Below are 21,780 nucleotides of genomic sequence, written 5' to 3'. Positions count from 1 at the left end.
GTAGGAGTTGGCTGATCTTTTTTCCTTACGTGGGATGATCTAAATGATGATGGGAGTTTATTTAGTTTGGCTACCACATTTGTCATGCGGTTATAGAGTTTTTTTAGTTCTATGAAATCGATAATTTTGCGCAGAGAGATATACCGCTGTTCCGCGGCAACGCGCGGGGACTCATCTAGTAATATTTAGGAACGGAGGGAGTACTATGTAAAGAGTTAGGTGTCGCACGGTGATAGTGTGAGGTGGGCCATGTAATCACTGAGCCTGCGTGTTTTCACTGCTCTTGCACGCCTCCGCTGTAAGAATGGAGAAAATTGTAATCTAGTAGTAGTACCTCCTTTCGCCGAAAGCGTGGGACATCCAGCAGTCCTACCACCTCAGTAATAAAGACCAATGAGCCGTCAAATCACATAGACCCAGCAGTAAGTTGGACGGACGAAGCAACCATCACTCTTGCGCCAGTGAGAGGTCGCGTCCGCTCTGCCCGGGCATGAATGCGGCACCGATTCTTTGGAGCGGCGCTGACCGTTTCGGGCGGGAAGCGCGCGCGGGCGATGGAGGGGCTTTGGGTGGGCCAGGCTGGTCAGGAGCGGGCGTGGCAGCTGTCCGCATGTCCCTACCGGACACGCCCGGAAACGAGAGGATGCACCGACTCTCGCGGCTAAAATCGTACACTACACAACATCTCTCTGTAGGAGTAGGTCGATCTGTCGCTCTCTCTAACACACACATGTGTTAAACACACACACACACACACCGCACACGCACGCACCTTGGTCCCGTTGCACCTTCTAACGTGACTTATTACACCTAGACGGAGGGAGTAGTAAGTATACGAGATACGGTGGCACACTGACTTAAGTCGAATACAAGTGCCCAAAATTTGTGTGCATGTTATAATAAGGATTCACTTAAAATAGTACGTGAGCGAACAGAGGGATCAATTGGACAGTGTTCCCGAGCAGTAGCGAGATGTGTGAGGTAAGATACACCGCTGGCGCTTTTAATTTTTCTTATTAATTTGTTTGTTTCACCCTCTGACTGGTGGGACCCAACGTACTACGTGGAGAGAGGTAAGGTGACTAAGGCTGCATTATTTCTGCACCACTGTGGATAGTCTTACCACCAAAGCCACATGACACGATTATGATTGAAATCCCAATGACTCCCACACACACAAAAAAACACGGCATGCTTGTCACACGAATGCAGGAATGTATAAAAGGTTATTTCCCTCTCGTTGAACATAACGGGAGGGTTGTGTAGCTGGTTAGCCTGTTCGCTCATCAAACTTGAGGTCTCGGGTTCGATAACTACACTTGAGCATAATTTGTGCCAGGAGGATTCTTTGACTGGTCAAAATGTTTTCTAGGGTTTGCACGCTTCACACTCTCTCTCCAGTATATATATACACGCTGGAGCCTCAGCGCTTGTAGTTGCTCTCTTCACACTCTCTCGCCCTCTCCCGCTGGAGCCTCAGCGCTCGTAGTTGCTCTCTTCACACTCTCTCGCCCTCTCCAGATCTAAACAAGACTTCGTTGGCCTCTCTCTCCCCTCACTGCTGCTCAAAGAGCCGGCAGGATCCGTCCGCCGGGAAGGGAAGGAGGCTTAACGCTGTCGCCGTCGGCGAGGGACTACCGGCGCAGCTGTTCACTTTCCACCCAGCGGCGGCGCGGGAGGGCCTCCGACCCCTTCTTCTTCGCCGCCGTCCCGTCGCCCACCGAATCACGCCCCAAGAACCTTAAGGTATAATTTACTTACTCCACATGCATTGCTCTAGCTGCATGTATACCATGAATCTAGGACGTGGTTCAAAGAGGAAAGGAGTGGGGGAAAGTAGTGGGAAAAGTTGTATATAGCATGAATCTAGGACGTGGTTCAAACAGGAAATGAAGGGGGAAAGTTGTATAGCATGAATCTAGGACGTGGTTCAAAGAGGAAAGGAAGGGGCGAAAGTACTAGTTCAAAAAGGAAAGGAAGGGACAAGGCTGTAGAGTTTGAGCAGGACTAGATTTGCTGCGCTCACATAGGGAAAGGTGTCTAAAGATAACAAAACTGGGACCAACACAAATATGCTCCTTGGTTGTTTGTTCTTTGTTGCAACAGACTGTGCATGACCACAGTACATCGGTAGATGCACATGGTGCTGGTGCGTCCACTGTCCCGTGCAACTCATTAGCTGTTGTTAATCTAAGGCCCTGTTTGGTTAAAAACTCCCTAGTCCCTACCTGCTTGGTTCCAGGGACTAAACATGGACTAGAGGTTATTAAATGACATGCTAAAAGACCATGTTACCCCTAGTAATGAACTAATAGAGACAAGGTGCGATGCGTGGCAGGGGCAACTGTTGGAAAAAGTCCCAAAAAGACTCCCTCGGGGTCTTCTTTCTTTAGTCCCAAATGCCCACTTTTAGTCCCTAAAAGTCCCTCCTGTTTGGTTTAGATGGGACTGACACGGAGTTTTTTTAGTCCCTACACCAAAATGTCCCTGTAAACAAACACCCTCTAATAATGCCGCTGGAAAATTGATGCAATGCCACAGTTAAAAGCAAATTACATGTTTAACGAATTTTATTGTTAATATAATCTCTATGTTAATATTAATCAATGCCACCGTTTGAGAAATGCTACTGTCTTGCTTTCTTTCCCATTTAGATAAGGTAGATGCTTCTTTTTGTTGGCTTCTGTGTCATCCACCGTTATTGACCACTAATTGTTTCCTTTGCACCTCTGTGTAAACAGGGTTATCTACTTCACCTCGTTGCCATTGTGACCTTTTGTTGCACTGCACAAAACACTTTTGTTTTAAGAGTGTTTTGTGCAGTTCAACCAAAATGTCACACCGACAACGTTGCTTGATTGCTTGATCTTAGTGGAACTGCACAAGAGGAGATCTTACTTCCTATCCGTTAAGGCGAATTTGGTTCAGATCTTCTTCTTGTGAGTTGTTTGAATTCCGCATCATGAGAGGTCAGTACTAGCCTTCTTTCACATGATTCTGCAGTGTGCTTTCATATGTTGTGCTACTTGTACGATAATGTTGCTTGATTTTAGTGAACTGCACAAATGGAGACAAGACTTCCAATCTGTATGTGCACCGTAATATCCCATTGAGGTAAGATAAGGATATTTCACAAGGAGCAGTTGAAGGATGGTTACATTACTCCCCACAAGACCAAACTAACTTCAGCTCAGAAGGACTGACAAATCTCCATTTTTTTGCTGTGATGCGCGAGTACAATGTTGTTCTAGGATTCTTTCTGGTGAGTTCCATTTTTCTAAAAGTGTGCTCTACATGGACCATGTATGTGCCTGTTGAAACTGTCAATTCATAGTACAGTTTGCTTGATACTAATCACTTTTTTGTATTTGTGCAAACAGGGGTGCTCAGCTTGATTTCAATGGGAACTGCACAAAATGTTCATGAATACATCGAATCATTCATTTCCACCACAAGAAAGGAGGTGCCGATAAGTTCAAGGCGTTGCAACATATAAGGGCGAAATCATACAAGCTACGCGCGAATTTGGTTGATTTTGGTGGAACTGCACAAAAAGAACAGCTGGTTTATTTAGCACGAGGTGCCATGTCAATGTCCGAACTGATGGCAAACCCTGCCCATTCCACAATCGTAGGCATTTGATATTTTGGAATGGGACAACCTTGTCAAATTTTGCTCATTGATTTTAGCAAGACATGCGTTTGATATTTTCGAATGGGACGCCCTTTGCTGTCAGCAGCGTCGATCAATTTTTTCTTTATTCTTTAGTTGTGAAGTAAATATTGCCTCTGACATGTGAGTAGCTGAGATGCATAATCATCGATTGTTTTGAATGTTCTCTATGAATTGCCAGGCCTGTGTGTTTGATTGCAATGTACAGAAACGCTAAAAAGCTGCTCAAACTCTTTGTACTCCTTCTGTTCCTTTTTACTTCGCACATTGTGAAAGTGCATACTTTTTTGTATAAGATTGGTCAAAGTAGAGATACTTTGACTGCAGACAAAACTTGTATGCAGACTAGAAAGGACCGGAGGGAGTACATGTGAAACTGCTGCAAACGAGGTGATCACCCTGGGAATAATGCTAGTACGTATTGTTTTGCATGTTCATCCAATGCCAGTGATACAGGAATTCGAACTAATCGAAATAAATTCATTCATACACGGTCAGGATTTCATATAAACATGCCGGATTTCATTACATTTCATACATTCTTCAACTAAAAAGGGGTGCGCTGGAGGTATAATTAATTAACCGAAGCTACCCACCTGTGTCCCGCTGAGCCGAACAGAAGCTTCAGTGACTTAACTGCAGGTGCAGTTGCGTAACTGACATGTGGCCTGTTGGGCCCACGTGTCAGTCAGCCAACTGCACCAGCAGTTAAGTAGAAGCAGCGTTCTTCTCCAGCGCAGCTCTCCGACTCCACGTCGCCGCCAAGAAGCTAACCGGCCGTCAATGGTCAACCCGCCTAGCTTGGCTTCAACCGGAGGGTAGTCAGCGGTGGCCTTACTTGGACCCGAGCGGCGGCGACCTACCGTGTTCTACTCTTCCTCGTTTTCTGTGTGGCGCGGCCTCGTTGGCAGCGGGGCGGGGCCTCGGCGGAGCCGGCGATGTCCTCTGTCTCGTTGCCGGCAGGCGGCACCTCAGCGGAGCGGTGGAAATCCTCCCCCACGTTGCTGGCACGATGGGGCCTCGGCTGAGCCGACGATGTCCTCTGCCTCGTTGTTGGCGGGGCGGGGCCTCGGCGGAGCCGGCGGTGTCCTCTGCCTCGTTGTTGGCGCCGCGGGGCCTCGGCGGAGCAGGGCCTCGTCGACGCCAGCGGAGCGGGGAACTCGTCGAAGCCGGCATTGTCCTCTGCCTCGTCCTCGGTCTCGCCAAACAGCGCCTCGCCCGCTTCATCGCCCTCTTTGCTAGCCTCTTTGTAGGCGGCCGCAGCCTCCGCCACCCGCATGCGGTACCGCCAGTGCTCAAGGCGGCCCTTGCGGGCGGAGTGGTACGAGTCGAGCAGCGCCTCCTACTCCGCCCACTCCGCGGAGATCTTCTCCTCCGCCTGCAGGTGCTCCTGGAGGAGATGGTGGTTGTAGGCGGCGTCGGCCTGCGCCTCCCGGAACTGCTCCTCACGCATCTGCCTCACCCTGTCCATATATTGGGCACGGGCCTCGCCGATGGTCATGGTGCAATGCACCGGCGAGGATGGCGGAGGAGGGGTTGGCGCCGGATCGTCGACTACCATGTTCTCCATTGGGACGTCGTCGTCCTCCGGCTGCCTGCCGGCCAGCCGGTCGGCAGCAATGGCTGCCATCTCCTTGTGGTCCGTCGTCCGCTCGTCCCGAAGAGCGCTGGAGCGCGAGGAAGCCATGGTGGGCAGTAGTGGTGTGGACAGGAGAAAGGGAACGGATGCGGATGACTGCGGCTATGGCCGGCGCATCAGTTTATATAGCAATGGTGGGCGGGCGGAGGGACGGACGTGTGGCGCCGGAGTAGCCGCCTCGGCAACCGCGTATCATTAATGTGGGCGGCAGATGGACGGACGGACGGCACTTGTGTCGTTTGAAGGCGGAGCAATCGCCTGCACCGGGAAGCGGGGCGGGCGGCGCTGACTGTTTCGGCGGAAAGCGCGCGCGGGCGAGGAGATGACTTTACTTGGAGAGGATGACAATGGGGACCCACCAGGTCCATAGCCTCACGTACGCAAGTGCCTCCTTATTATATATATATAAACTATAATTTATTTTGCTTCCTCCTGGTTTCCTGACATCACGGTCCCACACCATTGTCAACCTATGTAGTAGTCAATAAACGAGAGAATTGCACAAGAAGCGGCCGACAGCTGGGACCAAGCAGCTCGAGCAGTATTTGTGTTTTTGAGGTGTGAGCACTGCAGAGTTTTTCGATGTTTAGCCCAGATATTAAGTTTTCTCCTCTGAACAACAACGAAAACATCGCTGCAGGTATTAACTGGGCGGGCTGTGGCCCGTCTAGCCCAGGCCAGATATCCAGCCCAGATATTAATTTTTTTCAAGCTAAAAATGGCTAGCCCAGCTATACTTTTTTTAGGAATACCCAGGCAAGGTCAAGTTGTTATTCTCCGCCCCGCTAGGCTGCAAATCTTTCCTAGGAGGGATGCATTAGGCTTAACAAGAAAATGGGCTCTAAGAAATAATAAATGGGATGTAATTATAAAAACTAGGCAGTAACTATAAAAAATGCACCAAACACGTGATTACTTTATACGATATTATTTTTGGATATTGAAAATTTTAATTTCATTAATTGTTGCGAGCGCAATGTTTCGTTGGATTTTTACGTAATATAAATTTATATTGAAATTGTATTTAATCTGACTAGAAATTTCGGGATAAAAATATTTCGGATCCCATCAAAATGTGGGAAATTTTATTGAATTCTGTTTTGAACGGTTGGTTGAAATGGGCTGCACTTTTAACAACCTGTAAATGGGCTGTAGTAAATTTTATTAGAATTCAAAAATGGGCTACACATTCTTACAAATCTCAAATGGGCTATAAGTTCTCTGCCACACACTTCTGGCCTTACTAAGTTGACGCGTCCCCTAAAAAACAGAGTTGACGCGTATGCAAGGCTTTGTCAACTTATAGTCAACACACGGTTCTAGCAGCAGTGGCCGTTGGATGTCCATCCAACGGATGCCGTGCTTCTTCTTCAATCACGGATATTCTAGCTTCACCCACCCAAAAAATGATTCCTCCCCCTGACATCTGGGGCGCACCGTTTTGGAAGCTGACCTGTAGGCCTACTAAGCTGATCTGCATGCATTCAAAAAAAAAGTTGACGTACCAAGGGCTTTGTCAACTTAATCAATATAAACGATTCTAGCTGCAGTGACCGTACGATGTCCATCCAACGGCCGTTGTGCTTCTTCAACCTCTGGTCTTCTTGCTCCATCCGCCCAAAGCAGCGCCGGTCGTGCCGCCTGCTCCTGCCTTCCGTGGTCGGCTGTGCTGCCGCGGAGGCCTCACCGCCCCCTACTACTCCCACCGCTGGCCAGGCCATCCCTCCACTCATCCACACCCCCTGTTATTCTGCGGTGACGGCAGCCTCACACCGCAGCCGAACCAGTGAACGCTCGTACTCCTCTCCGCGTGGGCATCCACTGCCACGTCTTGCCCGGCTCCGTGTCGTCACCTTCCTAGGCCTCGCCGTCGTCCACCGCCGTGGTGCTCTCGGCGCAGCATGGTCAATGTGGTCAGCGACCGACTTCCATCGGAAGAGTACTGTACGTGGAGAGGCTGACAGCTGGGTCCACGGCAGCCGCAAGGAAGTGCCTCCTTATTACGCGGAAAATAATTATTCCTCCACCTGACAGCAGGGACCCACCGGACGGGCCACCAGTATTTTGCGAAAAAATTGTTTCCCCCTGACTGCTGGGACCCACCGGACGGGCCACCGTATTTCGCGAAAAAACATTCCCCCCGCTGTCAGCTCAGACCCACCGGAAGTGCCTCCTTATTACGCACAAAAAAATGAATACTCCCCCGGCTACCTGGGACCCACCTTGGTGGGAGGCTGACTTGTGGGCCTACTAAGTTGACGGGGACGAAGGGCTTTGTCAACTTAGTCAATATGAACGATTCTAGCTCCAGTGACCGTACGATGTCCATCCAACGGCCATAGTGCTTCTTCAACCTCTGGTCTTCTTGCTCCAGCCGCCCAAAGCAGCGCCGGTCGTGCCGCATGCTCCTGCCTCCCGTGGCCGGCTGTGCTGCTGCAGAGGCCTCACCGCCCCTACTATTCCCACCGCTGGCCAGGCCCTGCGGCGACGGCAGCCTCACACCGCAGCCGAACCAGTGAACCCTCGTACTCCTCTCCGCGCGGGCTTCCACTGCCGCGTCTTCCCCGGCTCCGCGTCGTCCCCTTCCTAGGCCTCGCCGTCATCCACCGCCGTGGTGCTCTCCACGCGGCGTGGTCAACGTGGTCAAGGAACGACTTCCATCGGAAGAGTACTGTACGTGGAGAGGCTGACAGCTGGGTCCACGGCCACAGCCCAGTTTTTTTGTGATTTGCCAAGTAAGTCGCTTTGTCAGGCCTGTTGGGCTGCAAATCTTTCAAGACGAGGAGAGCTTTCATTCGACTGGCCGAGAAAATGGCCCATCAGTAATGAGAAATGGGCTGTACATTTTTAAAACACATCAAACCGACAATTAGTTTCAAATATCTTTTTTTTCATTTCAAGATTTTAAATTACATTAATTTTTATGCGTGGAGAATTTGTTGGATTTTATATTGATATACATTTATTTTTAAAATCAGTTTGAATGTGAGTCGAAATTTTGGGATTAAAAACAGTTCGGACCGCACCAAAATATGCAAAATTTTGTATAATTTTTTAACCGTGGCCACAATATGGGCTGTAATGCTAACAAAAGAATATGGGCTCCAAAAAAACCTTAAGAATTAGCAAATGGGCTGTAAATTATTAGAAATAATGGCAGATGGGTTGTATGCTGTTTTCCACAGATTTGAGGCTTTCCTAAAAAAAAGGTTGACGCACAAGCACTGACTATTGGATGTCCATCCAACGGCTGTCGTGCTTCTTCAATCTCTGCTCTTCCTGCTCCACCGGCTCAAACAAGCGCCGACGGGTCTGCCTGCTCCCTCCTCCCTGCGGCTGGCTGTGCTGCCGCGCAGGCCTCACCGCCCCACCGTACTCCCATCGCTGGCCTAGCCATCCCTCTACTCACCCACACCTGCTGTTATTCTCTGGCGACGGCAGACGAACTAGTAAACCCTCGTACAGTCGTACTCCCCTCCGCGTGGGAAACAACTGCCGAGTCTTCCCTGCCTCCATGTCATTCCCTTCCTAGGCCTCGCCGTCGTCCACCGCCGTGGTGCTCTCGGCGCGGCGTGGTCAATGTGGTCAACGACCGACTTCCATCGGAAGAGTACTGTGCGTGGAGACGCTGACAGCTGGGTCCACGGCCGCAGCAAGGAAGTGCCTCCTATTACGCGCAAAATAATCATTCCTCCACCTGACAGCGGGGACCCACCAGACGGGCCACTGTATTTTGCAAAAAAACGTTTCCCCCCTGACTGCTGGGACCCACCAGCTACACCTTCGCACGCAAGGAAGTGCGTCCGGGCAAAAAAAACAAAACAATTCGCCCCCGTGACTGCTGGGACCCACCAGCTACATCTTCGCACGCAAGGAAGTGCCTGACAGTCGGGAGCCACCTGGTCGAAGCGTACGTAGCGTTGTCATTCTGGTCGCAAATGTGTACGTACATATATACTGGTGGATGTAGAGGCGCGCACGTGTCGTAGTAGAGGCGCGCACGTAGCATGTACACGTACATACAGCGGCTAGGGTGCAAGAAAGAAAATACGGCCACATATGTGTACATACGGGCGGGGTCCCGAACGCCTACTCGCGCATACGTACGGCGAGGGCTCGTTGACATGGCTGGGTCGGAACGGAGAAACAGCGTCGTCGACGTGTTCATGGGGAGGCAACGGAATGCGTCGTGTTCATGGGGAGGCAACGGAATGCGTCGTGTTCATGGGGAGGCAACGGAATGCGTCGTGTTCATCGGGAGGCAACAGAACGCGTGGGAGCCAACCGGCTGGGTCGGAACGGAATGTGTGGTCGTGTTCATCGGGAGGGCTTGGACGGAACAGGCGATGGAAACGAGGCCTGGCGTACCGCACAACGGAGGAAACGGACCTCCTACGTTCGGAATGGGTTCCGATTGATCGGGACGGGTGTGGCGTACCGCAAAACGGAGGAAACGGACCTCCTACGGTCGAAACGGGGGTCCTGTTGATCGGGAGGGGTGTGGCGTACCGCAAAACGGAGAAACGGACCTCCTACGGTCGAAACGGGGGTCCTGTTCATCAGGAGGGGTGTGGCGTACCGCAAAACGGGACTCCACGGGATACTGTTCATCTCCAGCGTCGACCTCCTCCAGCCTCCACAGGCTACCGTCGACCTCCTCCAGCCTCCACGGGCTCCTGTTCATCCAGCCTCCACCGTGCGCTACTCCACCGGCTACTGTTCAACCACCCCTCCATGGGCACCCCTCCACCGTCTACTGTTCATCCAGCCCTCCACACCACGGGGTCCTGTTCAACCACCCCTCCACGGGCACCCCTCCACCGTCTACTGTTCATCCAGCCCTCAACCACACCACGGGGTCCTGTTCATCCAGAGGCAACGCCACCGCTCACTGTTCATCCAACCCCCCCCCCCCCAGCAACACTCATTGTTCATCCCAGAGGCAGCATCGACCGGCTTGAGTTAGCAGCAGTAGCGAAGGAATCGCTCGATCGGGTTCAGTTAACAGCCATCGATCGATCGCTCGGGTTCAGTAACGCGTAGCCTGCAGTGCAATCGCTCGGGTTCAGTTAGAGCCCAACGCCTCGCTCGGGTTCAGTTAGAGCCAACGCCTCGCACACACGCGCGTACGTGTACGAGAGAAACGCGCATCGCTCGGCCCCCGACCTCCCACCGTAACCGGGAACTCCCCGAAATTTTCCTCGCCCTCGCTTCTACCACGGTTTTTTCCGTCATGGACGGCCCAAAGAATGTCATGCAGCTGCGTCTCCGGCCCGCCCAGGACGAAAAGCCCATTTTCTGTCATGATTTTTTATCATAGAAGTAGGAGCCCACCACATCTATGATGATACCGGGTTTTGTCACAATTATCGTCATAGAAGTGTCATATGTATGACAGAAAAAAAATTCGTTCGGCCCAAAATGTCACGGATGTGTCTTTTTTTTGTAGTGATGGGTGGCGGTGGCCTTGGCGCCATGGGTGGCTTCGGAGCTACCGTGGGCGGCTTAGGTGCCATGGGTGGCTTTGGAGCTACCATGGAGACCATGGGAGCCATGGGTGGCTTTGGAGCACCGCCCGGCGCCATGGCCGCCATGGGAGGCATGAGTTTTGCTTCTCTCATGGGAGGCATGGGTGCACCTCCGGCCGCCATGGGCGGAATGTCTTCCGGTGTGCCTCACACACCTTCTCATGAAGATGCCGTTGAAGATCTTGCCAACACTGTCCGAGCTTCACGTGATGCGGTGCGCGACAATGATGATGAGGAGGAGGAAGAATCATCTTCGGAGGAGGAAGAATCGGCTTCCGAAGATGAGGACGAAGACGAGGATGAGGCTTGATGTGTCTTTCGTTTGTGTCGTGAACTTGGTTTGCATTTTGAACTTGGTTGGATGAACTTGTGGGCATGAACTTTTATTCATCAACTTGTTTGTGTGAAATTTATATGCCATGTTCGTTGCATTTTGAATGTTTGAAATCCATTTTGTGTCCAAAATGCAACATATGGCATGCGCCGGCGAGTCACGCGCGCTGCATTTTTGTGCGCTGCTAGAGCGGCGTGCGCGCGCTGCATTTTAGCACGGCTGTTGGAGCCAGCGCTGCCGGCCGTGCAAAACCAGGCGAAGGCGCACGCGGGAAAGTGGGTTTTAGCGCGCGGCGCGTTGGGCGGCTGTTGGAGAAGCTCCGAATAACCATCAACACTACAAATGCACACACAAAATCAAATATAAGCACACATCATCTCATCATTGCATTCATCTCAACATGACATTTTTTTTAAAAAAGAATGTGACATTTCTTTTTAACCTTTCGGCCATTTCGTCTACCATGTCACGAAGGACGGCGATAGGCATCGACGGCTCGTCCTCCATGGACGAAGGTGGTGGGGGAGGAGGCATGGAAGCAACAATAGCCACTGACGAAGTCACATCAGTAAGCGACGAAACAGGGGGCATGGCAGTGATGGTCTTCGGTTTCTTCACCTGGGACGAAGTCGTAGAGGGTTCGTGCGACGGCCACTTCCCACCGACACTGCCTCGTTCATTGGTCGTGACGGCCTTCTTCTTCTGTGGCAGCAGATCCATTCCATCGACGAGGATGGGGCGTGGCATCGCCACGCCGAGCAAGGGAGCATGGTGGCGACAGCGGTGAGAGCATCGACAGAGGAGGATGTGGCCACAATGAGGAACGTCGGAGCAGCGTCGGCAGCCGCGTGGTCGAAGGAGCCGTCCATGGGGCTCCGACGGTGGTCAGGCAGGGGCACGGGGCATTGGGAGGCGGGGATGCGGGCACGGCACGACACGGGAACTTTCAGCATGATGTTTGACTACTTAAGCGTGCCCCTATTTGTTTTGCGGCAGCCTCCCAAGTGTTGCTAATTTGCAACACTTGGTGATGTATTTTGCAGGTGTTGTAAATTTAGAGTAATACTTTTTGCCTACAGGGCACCTATTGGTGCACCGTTTTTGCCACTCATGTCCTCATGGTGTAAAAATGCCCTATTTATTGAAGATGCTCTTACTTTGCCGTGTTCCTATCGAGTTCTCGTGCACGCCAATGAAACGAAACAAATGTTTTCCACCACTGTAGACGATGAAAAGATCACTAGGGGCTTGTTCGGTTAATACCTCCCACAAGTGGATTGGGGACGATTGGAGTGGATTAACGTGGATTTGACTTGTATAGGGTTTAATCCCTCTCAATCTCCTCCAAACCCCTTCATATCTCAAGGAACTGAACAAGGCCTAGAGAATATGAGACTTTTGGTTCGAATGACTTGTATACAATAACGGGTTATCATAGGTCAAAGTTTACTTGTATTTATTTATTTATTTATTCCCTGACGATGAAAAGGTTGTCGCCATCGTAAACGATGATGCCTCTAGGGGAGGATTGATGATGGTGACGCATGTGTGCTGTCTCGGCGAGTCCCTCTTCGGAGTGGTGTGCGTGGGGTATCTTATGTGTGCCGCTCAACGGTTGTGATGGTTTTTTGTTCGTTTTTTCATAATTAACTGGACAACCTGGTTTTCACTCGGGTTTTCCTAATTAACTGGCAACTCCTTTTCTTCTTAATAAATGCAAAAATCCTGTCATTTTGTAAAAGGTTGTGGAATAAGAGCCTTTTGATCTAAATGACTTTCATAAATCTTCATATCATCATAATTCTTGTAAATTTTTGTGTAGGTTGTTCAATTTGCAGAATTTTAATGAGAAAATTTCTACTTATTACGAATTGCAGTTGCCAAACTTTTTTGTAACTCCTACTTAGTCCATGACTATGCACATATACATATTCAACATCACCATAATGTATATTGTTTTGTAAAATATTACTGCGATTCTTAGCGTTTAAATTATACAACTCCCTCCATTCCTAAATAAGATTCTACTATAGAAACTACATTCAAATGTATATAGACTAGAGTACATGTTCACTTATTTTGCTCCATATGTAATTTATAGTGGAATCTCTAAAAATGACTTATACTCCGTATTTAGGAATGGAAGGAGTACATGGGTAAGGTGTATGAGAATGATTATGTTTATCCAAATGATTTGAAAAATATTTAATTTGACAAAAAATGAAGCAACTTGGAGATCATATTCGGGTTTTGTTTACTTTATCCAGATAATTTTTTTCCTTTTGGCCAAAATCAGTTTGATGTAAATTAGATTTTTTTCCTTCTTAAAGTTAATGTTAATTAGACAGAGCATCCAAAATAAGTTGTGAAAATGCACAAGCTGTTTCCAGCTATCCACAATCCACTTAGGGCAAGCCAAGCATAGAAAAATGGTGGGAAAGAACAGGAAAGGGAAAAATGAGAGAGAGAGGGGACCGAACACTAAAAAAGACTTGCCTTTTCTATTCCAAGTCTCTCTTCCCCCATCTCTGCTTCTCTTCTTCTCCTGCACAGTCCACACTGTTCATCTCCTCTTCGATCCCCAAATCCCAAGCTGACCAACCAAGCCCCCGCCCCGCATGGAGTGGACGGCCCCGAAGTCCACCCCGCTCTCCCCGCCCCACCTCCTCTGGGACTGGGGCGACGCCGCCGCGCCGGGCTCCTCCGGCGAGGCGGCGGGGAGGCGCGGGAAGGAGAAGCGGGCCAGGGGGGAGGGGGCCGGCGGAGGAGGCGGAGGAGGAGGGGGCGTGAGGTGCCAGGTGGAGGGCTGCGGGGTCGAGCTCCGCGACGCGAAGGAGTACCACCGGAAGCACCGGGTCTGCGAGGCCCACACCAAGTTCCCCCGCGTCGTCGTCGCCGGCCAGGAGCGCCGCTTCTGCCAGCAGTGCAGCCGGTGGGTGTTTCTTGGCGCTCCGAGCTTGTTCGCCGGAGTTTGTTCTTGCACCCTGGTTGCTCGCCGGGGCCGTGCTTTTCTTTGACTTCTGCGATTGCCCTCTCTGTTTCTCCCTCCCTCTCACTGCAAAGCTGCAAGCTCGACTTTTTTGTGATTGCTCTTGCTCTACTCCGCGCGTGTCTTTCGTTCTTGGAATTCCGGGAAGCAGGAGATTCAACGACCCCCCGTCTATCTGCGAACTCCGCACTTCCTTAGACCATGGTGCAAACGCGCCGCGCTATAATTTCGTTCGTCGTCAGTTGATTATAATCCGGGAACCTTGTGGTTTTGTGTGTGTCCGGAAACTGCGGTTATCCTGTGCGGGTACGGCTTGTTTCCCGATTTGGGAGGCGAAGATGCCTTTTCCCCACAATTATAGTACTGTCGACCTGTGGAGAATCGTGCTGCATGGCATGGCTGAACGGCTGTGCAAGACCTGTTTCCAGTTTTGGCAGGGCACTTGTCCCGCGCGCGTGTGCACTTTTGGGCTGAAAATTCTGTTGTGCTGTGGCTACTGTGATTCAGTTACTGTGTCAAGATTTCTCTTCTGTGTATGCATACTCTTAGATCTTAGTTGGTACATATATAAGTAGTCTATATATGTAGTACTGTCTGTGGTTTTGCTGATTGCCTGGTTTTTGGTCATCAAGGTTCCATGCGCTGTCGGAGTTCGACCAGAAGAAGAGGAGCTGCCGGAGGCGACTGTCCGACCACAATGCTCGGCGCAGGAAGCCACAGCCGGACGCATTCTCCTTTGCACCGGCAAGGCTCCCGTCGTCATTGATGTTTGGTAATATGTCCATACTTTAAGTGGGTAATTATGCGGGATTTGTATTTTTCCTTGCACTCCACACCACATCATACTGAAACTACTGTTATTTATGCTTAATTGGCTGATTGTGAGTTGAATTTCTTCAATAAATTGTGTTTGAGCTAGGTATGAGTTTCGGCTTTCGCTAATGCCATGATTAGTCAGAAATTATCTTCAATAGTTGATATATGAGATGATAGCTAGTCGTTTGAATTTTTTTTTACTTTCTTATACCTTTTACCGATAATAAATGCTTTTGCCATTGATGTTACAGATGATAGACGGCAAATAAGTTTTGTCTGGAATAAAGATCCAAGCCATGCAAGGCCTTTCCCATGTTCTCCATGGGACAGCCCATCTGACTTCAAGCTCCCGCAAGTGAAGGAAATAAGAGAGGTATCAATCAATGGACAAGTTCATTTTGATAAATCTCATCTACCTAATGCTGTTCCAGCACTGAGTCATGACATAGCTGAGCTGCTACCAATGAAAGGTATGATTTGTCAGTCATTTTGTATCTATCGCAGTTCACATCGATGAAAAAGCTGCATGCTATCTTCTTTCCTAGGTGGTCTGGCACATTTATTACGGGCAAAAAATGTTACGTCTTTGTAATGTAGGCCTCTTTGATTCGTGGGATTCCAAAAACATCAGAACAGGGAAAAGTTGGATTGTAATACCATGCCATCTTGAATCCCACAGGATTGAAAGATATTTGGTTGTACATAGAAAATAATAATATAGGAATCATCCCAACTGGATTGAGTCAATTGATTATTTTAGAATGGAGTACAGAAGACCTGTAGGAAAAATTCCTACGGGTTACAATCCTACAAATTGAACAACCAGCATAGGAAAAAATCTTGAAGATGACAAACGTATAAAATTTCCTATGAAAATCCTTGAATCGGAGAGAGCAAACTCTGGTTCTCTGTTCGGAAAAGTCGGCACTATAAAAATGTGGTTCCACTCCACCCACTCAGACCGAGGGGGATGCTTTCTTGGCCTTCACTCAATCTCTAACATATGTGAATCTTACACTACAAAGCTTACTTTGAACTAGCTAGGTGCTGTTTAGGTTTTCGCCCGGTTTTCCTTGATAAGCCGATCAGCCCGCTTTTTCACTTAATTCTTTTTTGGCACTCGCTTTTATGCGGTGCATTCCTCCTTCTGGTGTGTTCTTGTAAGGCCCCTTTCTAATCAATGGATTTGGCAGCTCTCCTGCCAACATTCAATCTTTTTTTTACTTTGAACTCCTGCTGTTCACGAGCATTTATAGTTCCCAACAAGTGGAAATGTTTCCCCATTAAAAAAATGTCATCATTGATATATATATACTCCTCTGTTCACAAATGTAAAACGTTTTGGCTGTTTAAACTGCCAAAATGTCTTGCATTTGTGAACAGAGGGAGTAGTTGTTAGTCTTTGCTCTTTGGTTCCAAAGCCATGATGGCTTTACATTTAAGAATCAGGAAAAGAATCATTGTAGATTAAATGAACTGGACTGTTAGAGAAAAAGGAGGTTTTATGCTAGATTGTGTGGCAAAATTTATGTTTTGTGTAGTTTTTCAGCCTGAGGTGATTTGACTTAAGTTGTTTTTCAGTATTGACATATATTACTAGTTTTCCTGCACCTACATATAAACGTTAGTATGCAACACTTGGATATATGTAGTTATATCAAAATGTCCTACTTACAACATGATTAATTAGTTAATCACTACTATGAATTTCCATCGGAACAACTTGCACCTACATTGCACTGGATTAATTGGGCTTCAGGTATAGCTGAAATAGCAATTATAATGATACCAAATTTTGATAACAACGAACATCACACATTTAAAACTACAATCAGTAGTGATCTTGTGGTTAGACAGCTCTGTATTGCATACAGAATGATATCAAATAGCTGATCTTGTATATTCAAATGTTTGTCACGACCCATGTGAAAAAATGGTGTCATGGCAATACTTTTGATAATATGCATAAGTAAGCTTAGGAACTCCCAAATTTACTTTGGTATGTCCATTCACTAAAGTCCTTAATAGTGAATAATAATAGACTGTTGAGTTTCATGCCTCAAAACAGTGAAAACCAAAAGCTTAAGCTGACGAGGAAAGGTGGGCAATATACTCATAATTCAACATGGAGGACTAGTTATATATAACCAAATATACTGCAGTTTGCTTGTCAGCAATACTGCTCAATTGTTTTCGATTGAAATATATCTCGAATGCATATGAGCCACATGATGTTCGTTCACCTTTGCAGATATATCTGATCCCAACATTTGGATGTTCTTGAGTGTCCATACTTTGGTGAGGGAATCCTTTTGATTGACCGATTGATGAATTCCTGTAGGTCCGGACGCATCTGTAACCGCTTCGAAATTAGGTGGAGCACCGGATCTTCAGCATGCTCTCTCTCTTCTGTCAGCTAGTTCTTGTGGATTACCTGATCCTGTACAGCAAGCATCTTGTCTCGTCCAATTCACTGGTGCCAGCCAAAACAGCCGGGGCCCTTCACCACATGGAGGGAGCCCTCCGTCGGCGTCCTGTGCCGAAGGACAGCCCATGGTGCCATCGCCTCAGTTCGTCCGTTTCACCATGGATGGCGCCAGCAGTGGTTATGAATCTACTTTCTTCGGCGTAAACCGGATGAATTGATGCGTGAAGACGCACGAGCATCTGTACCATTTTGGATCTACAGCCAGGAAGAGCTTATGCAAGAACTGCTCCTGTCAACTACTACCAGAGTGGAAAATCTCACTGTTCATGTTACCTATATACTCATTGATTACCTTGTTATTTTTCCATTGTACAACCCTGCTGCCAATTGTTGGCTCGTTTTGAAACCATTGTTGATGAATCTGGACATGATTTGTTTCATAAAGTGACGACTTGTATATTTTCTTCTCCCTGACAAGCCATTTGCATCAGTAATCTCCATTACTGATTCGCGGTGATCTTTTTTACCATTTGCTACACCGGAAGAGGGGTATCATAGACGATATGATTTCATATTTGTTATGCAGATAACACTAATTTGTTTCATTGCGCAGGCAGAAGAGAACAGTCTACTTTGACTTGCCCACATATTAAATTATACGAGTAATTTTGTTCTGTAGAACGTGCACACACATACATCAAAGAGCAGACTATAATCATATAATTCCAGGTAAAGAAAGCGATCCTGTCTCCTCAAAGCAAACAATCCAAACAGCTCGCGTTAGGACACACAAGATGTAGAACAGGGTCACCATCACGGTTGTCTTCAATATAAATCAGCCTGAATCAGGCCAGTATGTGGCTGATAGTGAGGCAGAACAGCCACTAAAATATACAGCTCAACAAGTTGTGATTTTCAAAATGAAACCACCAGCTGGATTGCTCATATGTTGAAGTGTCACCATGATTAGCATAAACTTTGGATCAAGTGACAGTGATTGATCCAATTGACAGGTTACCAACCAAGCAAGAATTGGTGTAAAAAAAAAGCAAAAGTATTATGAACCGCAATATAGTGTCCAGGAAACCGACACCACAGAAATCAACATGATGAAGAACAAGAGCACGCAAATGCGAAGCACAAACTTGCACGAGTACAAGAGCAAGCGGATATTATTAACACGGAAAAGCTCCATTAGGTCTTTGTTAGCATACAAGGCAACATCTATACGAAATTACTTTTACTTGAGGTGTGCAACTTACACAAGACAGAATGCGCACTGGTAAAGGCACACAGACCCCACGCACTGACAACGATGAACACATTGGCATTGCCTCTTTTCTTCATCCTTACCTGTTTTCTTCCCTAATGCCCGCTGCGATAGTCTAACCTGCTTTAGTTTCAGTCGGTGGTCATGGGTTCAGCAACGCAGCAGCGGAAGCGCGCTTTACGGACATGGCTCACGACCTCCATCTCGGCGTTCTCAAGCATGCAGACGATCTCGGTGAATGGTGGGCGAACTTCAGGGTTTGCATCCCAACAGCGCGTCATGATGTGGGTTAGGGAAGGCAGGCAGTCATGTGGGATCGCTGGACGAGCACCCTTATTTACAACAGCAAAAGCCGCCTGAACAGCTGTCATGTTTGTGAAAGGAAGCATGCCAGTTATAAGCTCCCACAAGACAATCCCAAAGCTGTAGACATCAACCTTATGATCATAAGGCCTGTGCTGGATCATTTCCCTGCACACAAAAAAGACCAACCACTACATCAATTATATACACTGCATAATGCTGGAATTTTGGCGAGAGGAACAAATAGAAGCGTTACTATGAGACAATCGAAGTGAAACAATTCTCTACCATTTCTCCATGTATGCAAAGAGAATTTAATATATAAAACAGAAAAGGGAACATTATATGTTAGTTATGTTACTGGTATAATAGCCCGCCACTGTACCCTACTACCCTACTGTTGAGAAAATAGTTGCCAACTCTGCAATATTTCAATTTGGATTCCGATGGACCATGCTTTGTATGGACAAAATGTTGGAACTGTGGTATAATAGACTTGCTTCGTTAATAGTTATAAGGCTAGTCCAACCTTCAATCGTTTCAGGGGTGCAGCAGAAGGCTGTTAATCAGATGCAGATGATACTTCTGTCTAACACAAGGCAACAACATGTACAGTTTGAGTTATATGAGAACCCATTGCATACAATCAGAGCATCCAGGTACATTGTGGGGAAAAATATCTATGGACAGTTTGTAAATATCACACTACAGTAATAGATTATTGACAAGCAGTTGAATGTTCTACGGTGAAGGTTGGCAACTGTATGAGCGGATACAGGATTTGGCATGTGCAAATAGATTAAATGACAAACACCATAGATTTCAAATGTTGAAGATAACTATATACATACGAAACCAAACATCAATTGAACTTACGGTGCCATCCAGCGGTAGGTTCCTGTCTCTGGTGTCATCCCCTCTGTTTTCACTTCAATTCGAGCAACTCCAAAGTCAGCAATCTTAATGGATCTGTCTGCTGCAATTAGAAGATTATCCGACTTCAGGTCCCTATGGATAAATCCCAGAGCATGCACATACGCCATTCCCCTCGCTACATCCAATGCTTGTTTGACAGCCAGCCTCAAAGGTACCGACTTGTTCTGCCTTTTTGCCAGGAACTGCCTGACTGAGCCACCTTTTGCATACTCAGTAATAATGCACCACACAATTGACTTCCTGCAAGCCCCTATAAATCTTACTATATTTGGGTGCCTTAGGGTAGATAACATCATAACTTCTTGCACAAACTGCTGTTCCAACGATTGTGCTCTCTCGATATCATTGTCAGGCTTCTCCAGCAGCTTAATGGCAACATCTTCTCCAATATATGTTCCCCGGTACAGCTTCCCAAAGGCTCCCTGTGCAAAGGGAACCCCCATATCCAACCTCCCCAGATCAATGGCCCACTGCTGGTACTTGCTAAGTATCTCTGTTGGATGATTTGGGTCCATCAGAACCCTGGCCAATGCATCTTCATTTAGGGTGTGCGCAGCCACACGGTTGGGACGAAAGACACTGTTGCCAACCGAGTAGCTTGCGGTTGGAGCATCACGGAGGCCCGGGTGCTTAAGTATGACGGTGCGGGACTCGTTCGAGCCCACGCTGCTGTTGTCCACTGACATGGTAACGGAGCCACCAGCGAGGTTGTAGTTGTCAGTGCTGTCGACAGACATGTGGGAGCCCTCCCCAATTTTCTGATAGTAGGGCATGCTGAAGAAGCCATTGAACTCGTTCTCTTGCATCCCCTTGCCGCCACCGCCAACCATGCCATGAAACCTTGCCCCTTCAGCCATGTCAGAAGATCCAAATGCTACAACTCGAGCTGCTGCAGATTAACTGTGCATCCTCAACTAAGAAATGCCCTCTTCCGTACACCCACTAGACCTGCAATTATAGCAAGCTGAACATTAGAAATGAGTTATCAAGCATACATAACATGTAATTCTAGTTTGAAAATACCAAAATCGCTTATCTTACAACCAAGAACATTCTCAGTAAATGAAAGATATATATTTTTTTGCTCATTTTCTGTAAATACCAAAATTACATCTATACTACACGTCTACACACGAACTTTAAGCCCTTCAACCTAGAAAACAAGAAAATTTTCTCCAGACCCTTCCCAGCTCGATCGCCCATCCCTCCAAAATCCGTCAACCAGGCGCAACAACCCAGCAGACGGTGACGCGCAGACGACCCATCCGCCTCCAAATCGCGCGAAAAAACAGCAATCGATCACCCGAAAAACCAACAACCGCGCGATTGGGGGCCGAATTGGGCGTGAGGCGAGGCGGAACTTCTTACCCCGGCAGGAAGCAGGCCGATCGGGCAGGCGGCGAGGGGCGGGATCGCGGGGGTGGAGGGGAGGAGAAGGATTCCGAATTGGCGTGTGGGGCTTGCTGCTCGGCGCTGGCTTTGCTTTTCTCCGGAGACCGGAGCAGAGACGACGACTCCAGAGTGGGAAAGTGGGGGGAGGGGTGGAGAGAGAGGGGGCGGAGGGAGGAAGTCGTTAGTGTGGCTGCCGTTTATGGTTTACACCCCGAGCTTCCGGGTTTCTTGGTTCAGTCCTTCCCTCACCCCCTTTGCTGCAAAAATAGAAATAAAAATAGAACGTAGGCCGTTGGATCTAGGATGGATGGCCTGGATTTGTCATGTGGGAGCCATCGAAAGGGCCTGCTTTCAATATAGGTGTTAGCCAGGCGGCTTTCGACAAAACGATCAAAGCCGTTTGGCTGCTCTCCCGCCCAAATTTGGTGCGTCCGTCCGAGATCCGATGGTCCATGTTGAATTTTTTGTTTTTG

General features: G+C 48.2%; 2 protein-coding genes across 2 annotated transcripts; one reads left to right on the top strand and one right to left on the bottom strand.

The window, feature by feature from the left end:
* Nucleotides 1-13,658: 13,658 nt before the first annotated feature.
* Nucleotides 13,659-17,877, top strand: LOC123144131 (squamosa promoter-binding-like protein 4). Its single transcript, XM_044563164.1, has 4 exons — nucleotides 13,659-14,105; nucleotides 14,795-14,934; nucleotides 15,230-15,448; nucleotides 17,320-17,877. The coding sequence occupies exons 1-4, from the start codon at nucleotides 13,792-13,794 to the stop codon at nucleotides 17,622-17,624; spliced, it is 978 nt and encodes a 325-aa protein (XP_044419099.1). The 5' UTR covers nucleotides 13,659-13,791; the 3' UTR covers nucleotides 17,625-17,877.
* A 664-nt stretch (nucleotides 17,878-18,541) lies between these two features.
* On the bottom strand, nucleotides 18,542-21,515 carry LOC123144130 (serine/threonine-protein kinase STY13). Its single transcript, XM_044563163.1, has 3 exons — nucleotides 21,284-21,515; nucleotides 19,856-20,863; nucleotides 18,542-19,147 (listed from the first exon to the last, which is right to left on the bottom strand). The coding sequence occupies exons 2-3, from the start codon at nucleotides 20,770-20,772 to the stop codon at nucleotides 18,808-18,810; spliced, it is 1,257 nt and encodes a 418-aa protein (XP_044419098.1). The 5' UTR covers nucleotides 20,773-20,863; nucleotides 21,284-21,515; the 3' UTR covers nucleotides 18,542-18,807.
* Nucleotides 21,516-21,780: the final 265 nt, after the last annotated feature.

Source organism: Triticum aestivum, chromosome 6D, assembly GCF_018294505.1.
Source record: "Triticum aestivum cultivar Chinese Spring chromosome 6D, IWGSC CS RefSeq v2.1, whole genome shotgun sequence".
NCBI classification, from domain to species: domain Eukaryota; kingdom Viridiplantae; phylum Streptophyta; class Magnoliopsida; order Poales; family Poaceae; genus Triticum; species Triticum aestivum.
This window is presented reverse-complemented; position numbering and strand designations above follow the sequence as displayed.